This window comes from Delphinus delphis, chromosome 15 (assembly GCF_949987515.2).
Source record: "Delphinus delphis chromosome 15, mDelDel1.2, whole genome shotgun sequence".
NCBI classification, from domain to species: domain Eukaryota; kingdom Metazoa; phylum Chordata; class Mammalia; order Artiodactyla; family Delphinidae; genus Delphinus; species Delphinus delphis.
Window position 1 is genome coordinate 71,472,068 of NC_082697.1, and position 13,407 is coordinate 71,485,474.

General features: G+C 54.4%; 1 protein-coding gene across 6 annotated transcripts; it reads right to left on the bottom strand.

Moving 5' to 3' along the window:
- Nucleotides 1–547: 547 nt before the first annotated feature.
- On the bottom strand, nt 548–8,687 carry SH2B1 (SH2B adaptor protein 1). 6 transcript variants are annotated; one of them, XM_060031986.1, is made up of 9 exons: nt 8,601–8,687; nt 5,613–6,640; nt 5,256–5,357; nt 4,937–5,028; nt 4,649–4,824; nt 2,799–3,002; nt 2,377–2,588; nt 2,073–2,244; nt 548–1,329 (listed from the first exon to the last, which is right to left on the bottom strand). In XM_060031986.1, the coding sequence occupies exons 2-9, from the start codon at nt 6,549–6,551 to the stop codon at nt 953–955; spliced, it is 2,274 nt and encodes a 757-aa protein (XP_059887969.1). In that variant the 5' UTR covers nt 6,552–6,640; nt 8,601–8,687; the 3' UTR covers nt 548–952. The 6 variants fall into 6 exon arrangements, with proteins under 6 accessions (XP_059887969.1, XP_059887971.1, XP_059887967.1 ...); XM_060031988.1 differs by lacking the exon at nt 8,601–8,687 and adding an exon at nt 6,987–8,363; XM_060031990.1 differs by lacking the exon at nt 8,601–8,687 and adding an exon at nt 1,509–1,608 and having other exon boundaries at nt 1,179–1,329; nt 5,613–8,363.
- Nucleotides 8,688–13,407: the final 4,720 nt, after the last annotated feature.

The window sequence follows — 13,407 nt, forward strand, 5'->3', positions numbered from 1 at the left end:
CCAGGCCACACAGCAAATGAGAAGCAAAGGTAGGAGTGGAAGCCAGCACTCTTTATCTAAACTATCTGGCAGCTTCCCAGCTTGGCTCTGAGAAGGGGGGCAGTCAGCCTGCCCTTGGGTCCCTCTGGCTGCCACATTAAATCTCTCCCAACACAGCCACTGTGCCCCCAGCCCAGCCCCCCTACAATCTCTCTCGGCCTGCTTTCTCCCGAGGGTAGGAAGCCTTAACTTCTTAACTGAAGAATTCAGAGCAGGAAGGCTCCTTGGAGGTCATCAATCCTGCCGTTCACTGTCCTGTCCCATTAAGAGAACCTGGCTGGAGACCCCGAGAAGCACCGTTTGGCTCTGCACTTACCGCTCAAGAAACAGGACAGCCACCCGAGGAGTGATGGGCCGAAAGCACAGGTCTGGAGAGCAACAGGGACTCAACCTGACCCAGCCCTCCAGTCTCTCAGCTCTGGTGCTCGCAACACTGAGTGGGCTGCCTTCCTGACCCACCTGTCCCAGTCCCCACTGCAAAAACTGGTCAGAGCCATCACGATGGAACTGAGATAAACCCTTTTATTTATTTATGCTTCTCCATTTTGTTTAAAACAACAAGAACAACCACCTTAATATAACTGACAGCCCTTCCCCCTCACCCTTCCTTGGGCTGAGGAGTGGTTAATGGGGAAATGGCCCCCAGGGATGGGGCTGACCATAAGAGCCCCTTGGGGAGGTAATGGAGCCTGAATCCCCTGCCCAGGGGACGGGGCACCTGTAGTGTATGAACTGGGGAGTTAGCAGGGCTCTTGAAACTTTTTGTACCAACATGTATGCCCTTAGCCGTCAAGGGTCACGAAGCATGTGGGGAGGGGATTCCCACTGCTCCTCTATGTCCCTGCCCAGCCCCAATCCCACGAACTGAGGGCTGGGGAGCAAGAAGAGTGGAGAAAGGGTGGGGTAGGGTATCTCACACGAAGGAGTACTGGTTATTTATGGCTCTGGGATGGCCCCCTTCTTCTCCATCGCCCCCTAGTGGTAACTGCTGGAGCTGCAGCATCAGGGTTACCCCGGGGGCCCCACCAGATCCAGCGCCTCCCTGGGCCTCCGTGCCTGGTGCTATGGCCTCTTCCATTTCAACCACGGGGACCAGCTCAACCACGGGGACCAGCTCTTCCTGGACCCCTCCACTGCCCGCTTTCTCTTTCTCTTGCCTCTCTTTGGCTGCTGCGGCTGTTGCTGCCGCCACTTCTGGCGCCCCCGACGCCTCTTCTGCCCCAGGATGTGGGGGATCTGTCCATGAAGGGGGTTCAGGGGGCTGGGGTGGGTCATGGGAGGTGCTCGGTTCTGGATAGGAATGGTAAGAAGACAGACTGATTGTGGAGGGAGGCGAGCTCTTGTAGCAGCCCCCCCTTCACTCATCCCCCCAGGAGCCATGTGCTGTCTCCCCCGTATCCCATCTCCTGAGCAACCCCCATCCATGGAAGATGGATCATGGGCGGCGGTGAGAGGAGGACCACACTTACACACAGTCACTCGCTCCGAAGGGCATGAGGGTGGAGGAGGCATCGGGGTAGCATCGATCTCCCTCGCACACCCCTGCATGGCTCCCGGCCTGCTCCCGGCCTGGGGGGGGGGGAGGGGCAACGTGGGGACAGATGGGACGTTGGGGTGGGGAAAAGGGAGAGATCAGACAGGGACATCAGACATCAAGGGAGGAGGGAGGGGGATCAGACCGAGCACCCCCAAGAAGGGCAGGCCCAAGGCAAGGTTGTGATGAAAGGCAAAGACAAGGCCAGGGAGGATGGATCTAGGAGACAGACAAACGATGGAACAGACGGTCCAATGGAATGGGAATGCGCCAACCCAGCTCTCCACTTCCTCCCGGCTCCAGCACGGAGCGCCCTGCCTTCCTACATCCCCGTGTACTCCTTTCCCCAAGAGACCCAGCACACAGGAAGCTTCTCTACCCCTCTCTCCCTGACAAAGCCTCTCCTCCTCAAGCCCCCCGCCCCGTCTTTCTGGCACACACACCTCCTCACTTCTTGGGTGCACGGGCACCTCCTCCCCTGCAGACCTGCTCTGCTCACCCTGCTGTCGCTGGGAGGACACGACATAGCTGACAAGGACAACGTCACTGGAGCCTCCGGACTCCAGAGGGATGGGGTGCATCCGGAAATGTTCGAGCATATCAAAAATGGACTGGAACCACAGGTGCTGAACCCGGCACTGACCTTCCTCATTCAGCGAGAGACGCAGGTGCTGAGGGCAGGATGAGTGGGGTAAAGCAGGAGCCCGAACCCCGCCAGTCACAGAACCCTTCTCCCCTGATGGCAGCGCTCCCCACTCTACCCGCAGGCCCACTGCCTACAGCGGAGCCTTCTCCTCACTCACCTTGGCCTTGCCCTGGAAGTTGAAAGTGAGGACATATTCACCCCGTCTCGTTTCACTCTGACGTACCAGGAAAACGCCATGGGAGCCGGTACCTCCAGCCAGCACTAACTGGGCGGCCTTGAGTCGAGAGAGCATCCCGTGGAACCAAGGATACCCTGAGAGGGGCTGATCCCCCTCACCTCCCTCTGGCTCTCCCTGGAACAGTAACGACCCTTCAGGAAAGAGAGAGGGAAGAAGACTGAGGTGTCAGGGAAGCCTCCCTCATCCTGGGAAATGACAAGCCTTGCTTTCCCCTCATATGTCACTCCCCATCTGTTCCCCCACCAGCCCCCCAGGTCAGATCCCTCAGGATCCCAAGACAAGAGTTTCAGGCAGGTGGTCAACCAGGCTTGGAGGCAGACACACACTCACACCTCTGGTACCTGTGGCTGTTTCCGGAGTGTCCAGGGGTGGGTAGGGGGCCGAGAGGGGATGAACTGTCCCTGCCGGGGGTCCCTCTTCAATGGGGATACGGGGGGGCAACTCTGGGGGAAGCAGTTCCATTGAGTCAAAATGGGAGGCGGCAATGGAGGCGGAACTGGGGGAGATGGACGCCGAGGGGCGGTCTGAGAGGCCCCCATATGCCCCTGGAAAAAAAAAAAAAAAGAGGAGGGCAAAATTGAGCTCGAGAAGCTACTCTTTGGGAGGATTGGTCTGCTTGGCCCACTTCCCCACCAGCCAGGTTACCCTGGGTACACTGGTGGTCAGCTGGCTGAAATGCTGAATCTTTCTTCAGGCACTGAGCCCTGATTGTTATCAATGACTCCTAACTTATGCTTCACGCATTGCTGAAGGACTGCAGTTATTCCAACAAGGTCCTAGAATCCTACTGTGCCTACATCTCTTCTGAATCAACAGCTGAAATTACAGCTATAGTTGCAGAGGTGGGGATGGGGGTGGGTAGAATCCCTCAAATATTTTCACATTAAAAAGGGGTCCTTTTTTTGCCTGCAGGACAAAACCCCCAACTCTGAGAGGCATCAAAGATTCTCCTTCTGTGAATCCTCCCAACCTAACCAACCTGATCTTCAGATTAACTTGTATTCTTGTGTCCGCCGCTTTAACCCAATTATCCCGTCTAATTTTTCCAGCTCTCCGGGGCTCTCCCCATCTCAGGTCTCTGCTCTCCTAGCTTCTCCAAGCCACGTTCTTTTCTCACCTCGCCTGTGTAGAATTCCCCATCTATCCCACCTCCCATGATTCTCTTCCTCCTCTGAGCTCCCGAGGCTTCCTGCTGGTGCCGCTCAAAGGACACTAAGCACAGGGTCTCCATTTGGGAGTCCTGCTTTTTAGAGGGAGTGATGTCTTGCCAACTCCGCTAGACTGTAAGCCCACAGGGCAGCTCTGAGCTCCTCATCCTGCCCCAGAGCCTAACAGAGGGTCGAGGATGTACTGGGGCGCTCCTCAATGTCTGCTGAGCGGCAGGCGTGAGCCTACAGGCACGTCGTACATAATCAGTGCTCCAAGGATGGGAATATGCGGAGTGCAGAGTGCCATGGTTCAGGCAACAAGCTGGCATAGCCGCTGTCTTTGTCAGTGACTCTCAGATGCCCTCAGAAATGCCATTTCTCCTCTCTGCTCTTAGCTGCCTGAGAAACGAGGAGATTGGAATGGACGACCTGTAAGGTCCGTTCTGGCTCTTAAGAGTCTTTAATTCATTTGTTTACTCATTGCATACAGCCTGTGTGCTAGGACAGTGAAACTGAAGCTCGGAATGGAGGATCAGAAAAAAAGGGTGTAGTGGAGTCTAGAAAGGTGAGCTGGGGCCAGGTAGACACATCTTTGTGTGTTTATGTACGTGGGCAGCATACACGTGTGTTTAAAAGTAGGGAGTCAAAAGAAAATCTAGTACTGTCAACATGTGCACAGAGATGCAGAGTAGGAACAAAACAAAGATATGTACAAAGCGTTCTGGAAGCTCTGGAGAAGAGAACCATTACCTCTAGCCAGAGTGGTGGCTGGCATAAGGCTTCCAGAAAAGGGGACAAGGCCGGGCATAGAACGCTGGAGAGGAGCTGGCCTGGGGTTCGTATGGGGCTGGTGATGGTGATGGTTCTAAACTGTAAACTGTGGTCAGGCACGTTCGGGGACAAAAGTCAGACATTTGGTCGTGGCAGCTGAGGAGCAGGCATGGGGTGCACAGCAGAGCCTGGAGAGAGGGGCTGGGCCTGATAGCCAGGGTTCTTGCGTGGCGGGTCCCGAGGTTCACAGCTCTCTAAGGCTCCACCCTTACCCTGCGAAAGGCGGTCGCTGCTCTCGCTGGGCCCCAGCAGCAGCCCCTGGCTGGGCAGACTCTCCGAGTGATTCAGGCAGGGCAGCTCCAGGCTGTCCGTGTTCTCCCTTGTCAGGAATGAGGTCCCAGGGGCCAGGGGGAGGGTCATGGGGCAGGGACTGGTAGCAGGGCAGGGTCTGCAGAGACAGGGAAAACGGTGCTGGGAGGAAAGTCACCAGGCGAGAGGCAAAAGGCTGCTCACCACCCTCACCCCCTGGTCCCCTCAGTGACAGAAGACGGGCTCCTCACCCTGGGCTCAGGCATTCTTGGATGTCAGACACCCAGGCCTTCACGTGTAGAGCATCAGCTGTCTCCAGGATATACTCCGAGGGGCCTTCCACCTATGGGGACAAGAGGAGGCCCACAGGCCACTTCCAGGTCTCGAGGCCTTAATTCACCCCCAACAGGAACAAGCACATCCTCCCTCTCACCCCTCGTCCCAGAAAAGCTGCCGCCCCAGGGACACACGGTCAAGGTACCTGGCATATGTGCCCCTCCTTGCATCAGTATCCCTTGCCTCAATGTGCTAAGAGTGCTCCAAGTGGACAGGGGAGCCTAGGGCTCCTACCTTAACCACAAACGTGTTTTCCCGGTCAGGCATCTCCAGGGCTGTGGTTGTCCGCACGTCGGTGATCGCAGAGCAGGGAATGCTAAGTCGAGGCCGAGACGCCTACGTCGGGGGAGAACAAGATCCAGACTTTTGGTGTGCAGAGACCAGCTTTCCTTTCCCTCGAGATTCATCTTTCCCTCCACACCCCAAGGGAGTTAGACAAATAACACTACTTTCTCTGTCCTGCCCACACTAGGAACCCAGAGTCAGGAGCTAGCTTTAAAAATCCAAGTAAGCAAAGCTAGGCATGTGGGCCACGTCCCCAGCGCTCAATCCCTCACTCCCGGTCACCCACCCTCCTCCTCTGGCCCTCACCTTGGGTGGTACAAAGAACTCCAGACGGCTTCCTCCTCCTCCTTCTCCTTCACTTCGAAGCAGCAAGCGACACTTCTGCCACTGAGGTTGCCCTCCTCCCCCTGAGGTAGGCCCCGCTGCCCCTCCTCCCCGGCCCACTCCAGCTGGGTCAGGGGCTGCCTCTTCAGCCCCCATGAAACTCAGCAGCTCTTCCCTCTGCACCACGCCTCCTCCATCCTTCAAGGTCCCCCCTCCCCGACTGAGTCTCAGCCTCTCAAAACGGTGAGTCCATCTGTCCCCAGGGGATGTTCCATCGCTAACCAGTCCCCTACCAATGGTCCCAGCCCCGCCAGAGGAGTTGGAATTGCTGTTTCCACCTAATACTGGGGGGCCCGATGAGGTCTCTAGGGGCCCCGCTGGGGAGGGAGGGTCACCAGTCCCCCGCCACTGCAGGATGCCGCGGACTGAACCACGGACCGAGCGACCCACTGAGCGGAGGGAGAAGCGTTTCTTTAGCTTCGGCTTCGAGGAGGTTGTAGAAGAGGAAGAGACTGAGGAAGGGAGGGGGCCGGCCAGGTCCTCAGATGATCGAGAAGGGCCCAGCACAGCCAGGGGCCCGCCCACCCTGCAGCTCTCAAGGGACAGGTCCTGTGGCGGGATCTCCACACCAGGACTCAGAGGAGCCAGGATGGGTGGCGAGAGGGAGCCGGAGGCCCGGGCCACCTCGGCTTCAAAGTGCTGCAGGAAGAGCTCAGCAAAACGGCGGGAGAAGGCAGCCTCGGCCCCAGGCCCTGCGTATTGGGGGTGGGAGGCCAGGTAGAGGCGAAAACGGCGGGCAAAATCCAGGGCAGCCGCCCGGGCGTGGGACTCGCAGAACTCCCGCCAACTCGGGGGAGGGGGTGGGGGCAAGGGGGGAGGGGAGGGCGAGGTCCCATCCTCCGGGGAAGGGGCACCATTCATGATGGCCCCCAGGAGGTGGAGAGGGGGAGCCTGTGGGGAGGGGCAGCAAAGAGGGAAGCAGCCAGAAGACACAGGGTGAGCGGCAGCAGCTGCAGAAGGAAGAGGCACATACATCGAGTCACTGCTGAGGTGGGACTGGGGCCAGAGCCCCACCCCGAGCCAGACTCCCTCCTCTGGTCTAGACTCCTCAAGAGAGCAACGGGGCTGAACACCACGCTGCCACCCTTCCCTTCCCCAGATCCTCGTGCCCCACCACTCCCAGGTCTAGCCTGCACCCACTCTGCTGCCTCCCCAGTCCACTCTCCCTGGCTTCAGCTCCAGGTGTGGTGGACGGCTGTGCAGCACCTTCCTCTAAAAGGTACTCGTCCACGTCACCTCCCTTCTCTAAAACCATCCTTCAATATTTATTACATGCCTCCCACGTGCCGTTCTTACCTTTCCCTGCGAGAGGTTTTAACAACCTCTGTAATAGATGAGGAACCCGAAGCTCAGAAAAAGTTTCAGAACTCCAAGTCTACTGTTCTTCCCACCGCACAGTCCTGACTGCACCAGCCTCAGTCACCGCCCCTCACTGCCCCAGCTCTCAGGGGAGCTAGGCCTGCAGAGCTTAGAGACCCTGCCTCATGCACCCCCGAGGTCCATCTCTGAGGAGGGAGGCTGCTCATTAAGGAGGATGGATGGATGAGCGATTCAAACAACTGTCTTGAAAGCCGACCCCAGGGCCCAGCACCCAAGCACTGTTGTCAAGGAGGCTTGGAATGCCCAGAGCCCACTTCTTTGGTGCTCCTCCAGGCGGGGGCCCAGAGGCAGCAGCACCAGGTGAGGACAGACTGTGGGTTGGGTCCGGGCAAGTCTCTGCTGGCCCCAAAGTAAATAAAATATAACAGGAAGCTGGGGCCTTGGATTTTTCACCTCCCTCTTCTCTCACAGGGGAGCGTGCCCTAAAGGCTGGTTAGCCTGATGGTTAAGGCCACAGGTTCTGGAATTAGGCTTAGGATGAAATTCCATCTCTGCCACCTATTAGCTGTGTGATCGTGAACAAATTGCATGTCCTCTCCGAGCTTCAGTTTTCGTATCTATAAAACAGAGCTAATGATCTCTGACCCCTAAAATTGTTGGGAGAATTAAACAGAACATGTCCCTGCTTGACACAAAGTAAGCACACAATAAATGACTTGCCGTTATTACTATCTTTATGGGTTCCAATTTTCTCAAAGAGAAATCAGAGAAAGGAAGAGCCTTCCCAACGTCTTACAACTAGCAAGTGGCAGAGCTGGGCATGGAATTTACAACCCATGGCTCTTCTGTTAGTGTTCCTCCCCCATATTATACTGGGAGATGACTGGCACCAAGAATGGGGTGAAAGCAGTTCAGGCAAATCTCCCCAAACCCCAGACTCCTGCTCAGACCCGCGGTCAGCGCCCCCTCCCCTTTCTCCTTGACCTAGACCCTACACACTCAGATGGCTCCAACCATAGGGACAATTCCAAACCAACGAGAAGACGCCAGGAGATGAAAGAGTCATGGAGCACGGGGGAACCGAGCCAAGAGGTGCAGACACAGCAGAGAGACCAATCTCCAAGCAGAGGCCACCTCAGCTCACACCGGCCGACCCAACCCTCTGCACCACAGGCAGACCCAGCCCCCTTCAGGCCCGCTGACCCTGCGGCTCCTGAGCTGGTGACTCAATTTCTCTTCTGCCAAGTAGGACTCAGGCACCTTTTCCCAGTGCACCTGCCTCTCGGCTCAGTTCTGATATTCCCCGAAGGGCGGGTGGTGGAGCGTGCAGGCTCCGCTCCTGGCTCGGACCCTCCGGACCCGGTAGTCAACCCACTCCGACCCGACCCTCCTCCCTGGACACCCTCTACCCGCCCATTCCCCGGGGCCGCAGCCTCCAGGGAAGCAGCCCGCTCTGCTGCACTCTCCGGGGCCGGGCGCCCCTCCTGCCTCTAGCCCCCCACGCCCGCCCCCACCCAAGGCTCCTCGCAGGCGCCGGGTCGCGGAGAGGGAAGAGGGACTTGAAGAGGGGGGTTCCGGTTCCGGTCCCACCTGCATCTCGGTCCCCGCGGTTAGCTCCGGCGGCGGCGGCAGCTCCCGCTCCCTGCCCCACCCCCCGCCTCCGCGACTAGCTCCCAGCCCGGTTCTGCGCAGGCGCCGGGACCCCCTTTTTCCCGTCACCGAAGGAAGTGACCATAGAGAAGACCGAGGAGAAGGAAGGGCACGTTCACACTCACTTCCGCCATCCTCCCATTCCGTGCCACCCTTCCGGAGTTGAGAAGGTGGGAGTCTCGGAGTGCTCAGTGACTTCTCCAGTTGCGCCTAAAAGGGACCGCAGAAGCAGCCATAGGACGGGGTTGGGTCCCACCAGAGCGTCCTCCCAGAGGAAAGTCGGGACAGTAGGGAGCAGTCAACCATAGAGAAGGCACCTTAGGAGAATAGAATCCCGAGGCCCTGATGAAGGCTAGAGGAGCCACCGGTACCGGAAACCAGCGAGTTGAGAAGGCTTTTTGAAGGGCCTGCTGTAGCCTAGAGCGCCCAGCCGGGCTGCAGACGGGTTCGAGGACACCGGCCCCAAAGAGCTGGGGGAGGGAAGATGCGGGTGACCTTGATGAGGCCCTGCGAGGAGGCGGAGCCTGAACTTACGACCTTGGCTTCTCTGAGGAAAGTACTGGAGGTTCTAGGAGGTTCCAGCTCTGAACTGGGAAATAAAGGTTGTGGGGGCAGGAATAATGAGGTCAGTTTGGGGCATGTCTGTGGGACGTCAGGAGGCAGGTGGACATACAGTCTGGAGCTGAGGAGAGACATCAAGGCCAGATACAGAAATTGAGACTCATTAAGGTGTAGTAGAGGGCAGTCGAAATCATGAGCACGATGAGATCCTAATCGATCAGGTCTCTCACTGACCCAGCTCCAACTGGCCTAAGCAATAAGGGAGTCTTTTGGCTCAAGCCATTGAAAAGAATGGATCAAGCTTCTTCAGGAACAGCTAAATAAAAGGGCCAAAAGATATTGGGAACCTGTGCTTCACCTCTAGGCTGAGCTCTCCCCATGCCTCTCTTAGTGGCAAAATGGATTTCCATAGCTCCAAACTTAAGTCCCAGTAGCTTAGCAACTCTCGTAGGAGCATGTCTTTTTCTCTGAGATTTGCAGTAAAATTTCCAGAACTGACTTCAGCTGATTGGCTTGGATCATGTGCTTATCCTGAAACCCAAAGGCCTCGTGACCCACGAGATTGGAGATGGATAAATGCCCTGACTCACACAAGGATGTCTGAGGCTGAGGCTACTGGATGGAGTTGGAAAAAATCATTGTGGAAGGGCAAGTTCTGGCCTAACCAGCCTTTGTCCCCATCTCTACCCCAGATCTAACCAAATTAACATCAGCTCCCAGATGGCCTTTGTTAAGGTCTTCATCACCGTCTTTGTCAATTCCATCTTCCAGTTCAGAAAAAGATGTCAATGGAAAGGCCTCTAGTTCCGTGATCACCCCCCACTCCTCCCTGATACTCTTAATACCCTTTCTCTGTAGTTGGCCCATCCTTGTCCAGGAGAGAGAAAAGGTGAGGAATACAGAAAGGTAAGGGGCTGGTGATGATGGGTTTGGTTTGGAAATGTGTCTAAGCTGTCCAATAAAACTTTCTGCAATGACTGAAATGTTCTGTATTAGTACTGCCTAGTTTGGTAGGCACTAGCCACATGTAGCTTTTAAGCACTTGAAATGTGGCTAATGTGACTAAGGAACTGAAGTTTTCTTTTCTTTTTCTTTTTTTTTTTTTTGTGCCATGCTGCACGGCTTGCAGGATCTTAGCTCCCTGACCAGGGATTGAACCTGGGCCATGGCAGTGAAAGCGTCAACTCCTAGCCACTGGACTGCCAGGGAATTCCCGGAACCGAAGTTTTCATTTTAATTAATTAAAATAGCCACATGTGCCTAATGACTACTGTATTGGTGTAAGAGGTGCCTGTAGGCAACTAGGTGGAGCTGTCCAGCAGAGATGGCTCTACAGCCTCAGCTGCACAAGGTAGTGTGGTCGTGATCAGACATGAGGAGTGGTTAAAGCCATGGACACGAATGAGATCATCCCAGTAATATATGTAGAGAGAAGAGAGCCTGAAATCTAATTCTGGGGGGAAAGCCACATGTAACAGGCAGGCAAAGAAAGAGAAGTACAAAGTGCTGAGATGTTGTCTTGGGTAAGATTTTCCAGAAGCATACTCTGCGATGAGAATTTTTGTGCAAGTGATTTATTTAAAAAGTGCTACCAGGAGAAACTAGTAAAGGAGTGGGAGAAGCAGGAGAGGAAACCAAGCAAACATGTGATCTCAGGAAGAGAGTAGTTCAGCTTGATTCCTCCCTCAAGGGAGCCCTGGATGTAAGTTGTCCCTCAGATTTATCCAGAAACAAGGGAGCTGGGCCTTTCATATACCAACATCCCTCAGCTGTAGACTAGGGCTTCCCCTGGGAGATGTCAATTCTCAGGCACTTCCTCAAAGCAAAGACTCCAGTAGCCTGAGGACAGTACTCAAAAGAAAAAAAAAAATCTGGAAGGTCTAATTATTTGGAAGAAAAACCAGACACCAAAGACCAGGGGGTGTGGGAATACAGTGTGTGTGTGGGGGGGGGGGGATTGGGCAAACACTTCACACACAAATGACAAAAGAGGGATCCATGGTACTGGGCACTGTCATTGTCTCCTATAGAATACACTGACTTAGATTGCTTGGTCACTTTGTTGAGAGTATCTTTAGGGAAGTGAAAAGGAAGCAGAAGCCAATGGTAGTGGACTGAGGAATGAATGGAAGGTGAACACGTGGGAGGAGGAATGCTTAGAGCTGCCCTACAATTTGGCCAAAAAGGGAAGGAGAGAGATAAGGAGGGCTGCAATTTTAGAGGGTGGAAAGGTTTGCTTGTTTGTTTCAATCCTGAGGCAAACCTGATTATGTCTGAAGTCCTAGGGGAAAGGAGCCAGTAGAAAGGATGGTAATCGAAGGAGTGAAGTTTGGGGAAGGTGGGAAGGATGGATCCAGGGCCCAGGTTAAGCCAAGGTATTAATATGAAAGGGAAAACACTTCTTCCTCCTTACGAACAGGGGATGTAATACTCAGGATTCTTTCAGTTACAAGTAATAGGAACACCCCCCCACACCCCGTTTAAGTAGTTTAAACATGAAAAGAGGGGGAGTTTATTGGTTTACAGAATTTAAAAACCAGAGGTAGAATGATGTTAGGCATGGCTGGAGCCAGCCACAGGCTCAAACGATGTCCATCTGAACTTGCTCTCTGTCTCTTAGCTCTGCTTTCCTCTGGACTGTCTTCCTCCTCAGGCAGGTTTTCCCCTCATAGATAGCAAGATGGCCACCAGAATTCCAAGCTTACACTCTACCAGCTTCATAATCCTAGCAGAAGAAGATCATAGCTTTCCCAGTAATTCCAGCGAGTGCAATAGGGTTGTGTCTCATCATCTCAGCTTAGGTCACCCAATGCCTATCTATCGTATAATAAAGAATTTGTCTGGTCTTTGTCCCATGTTCCTGGCACAGAGCTTTTAAAATACTTGGAATTTCCTCAGTGACAGATGTGCCTGTTATTCGTGAGCCCCTCAGGTCACACCCGAGTTTCTGCTGACAAGCTGACTAATGGCAAGCCCCTCATAGCTTCAGGATGCGGTCACCAGAAACACCAACTTTGTGATTAGACGGTTGGGATTTTGAGCCAGTTTGACCTCCAGGGAGGGGAGGGGACTTGGAGATTGAGTTCAGTCACATGACAGTGATTTAGTCAATCATGCCTAAGTAATGAAACCCCTAATAAAAACTTTGGACACTGAAGCTCAGTGGGGCTTCCTGGTGGGTGAATACACTGACGTGTCGGGGGGGTGGGGGTGATGTGCCCAGATTCTATGTCTCTGTGGACCCTCCTGGACCTCTCCCTACGTAGCTCTTCATTTAGCTGTTCCTGACTTGTATCCTTTATTATAAAATGTAATCATAATTGTAATCGTAAGTATAGTGCCTTCCTGCATTCTGTGAGTTGTTCTAGTAAATTATCAAACCTGACGGGGGTCATGGGAAACTCCCAGATCCGTAGGCAGTTGACCAGAAGTAGAGATGGCTGGGGGACCCCACTTGCAGGTGGCATCTGAAGTGGGTGCGGTCTTGTGAAGGAGTGAGCCCTTAACTTGCAGGGCCTGTGCTAACTCTGGGCAGTCAGTGCCAGAACTGCACTTCGGTACACCAGTGAGGGTTGAAACAGAATACTAACACTGAACAGACAATTGTGACTATGAGGAATAGATTATGCTGACTGGTAAACACTGGATCACGGACCTATCACCTGAGGTTGGGATGGGCTCAGCTCCAATCAAACTCCATGGACTGAGCATGGCAGAGGCTGGCTCTTCAAAGGAAAACTGGAGTCTCTGACTGAAGGGGAAGTGGTTGCTTGTGGGCTTCTTCTGGAGGTCATCTTGACCCTCCCCCACCCCAAGAGATGGAAATTTCTCTTATTTTGTCCTGTTTTCTGGGATGTCAAATTCAACCTTGGTGCTTTGACCAGAACCTCCTACCCTCCAAGCAAATCATGCTTTGCTCAATCAGGACATTCTGACAGCTGAAGAACTCCACCTTTACTCAGGTTCTGCCTCTGCTACTGCACGCACCATTTCCCCTAATTCTGCCAATCTTCCTCCCTCTGGTTTCAGGCTTCAAAGTGTAGCCTCCTCTAGGAAGCCATGCATGACTAACACACCTAGGTTGCCACTCAAGTGCCTTTTACTTAGGAGTTTTTGTGTGACATTCACAAAGTGTTTCCAACTGGAATGTCTCCAGTCACATCTGAGTGACATGAGTGTGATAAGC

Coding starts and splice junctions, on each gene's coding strand:
- SH2B1 (XM_060031984.1), bottom strand. CDS start 6,665: ATGTATGTGCCTCTTCCTTCTGCAGCTGCTGCCGCTCACCCTGTGTCT. Junction 5,029..5,255: donor AAAACACGTTTGTGGTTAAG/GTAGGAGCCCTA, acceptor TTGTCCCCATAG/GTGGAAGGCCCCTCGGAGTA. Junction 1,330..2,072: donor GTCCTCCCAGCGACAGCAGG/GTGAGCAGAGCA, acceptor ATTCCTATCCAG/AACCGAGCACCTCCCATGAC.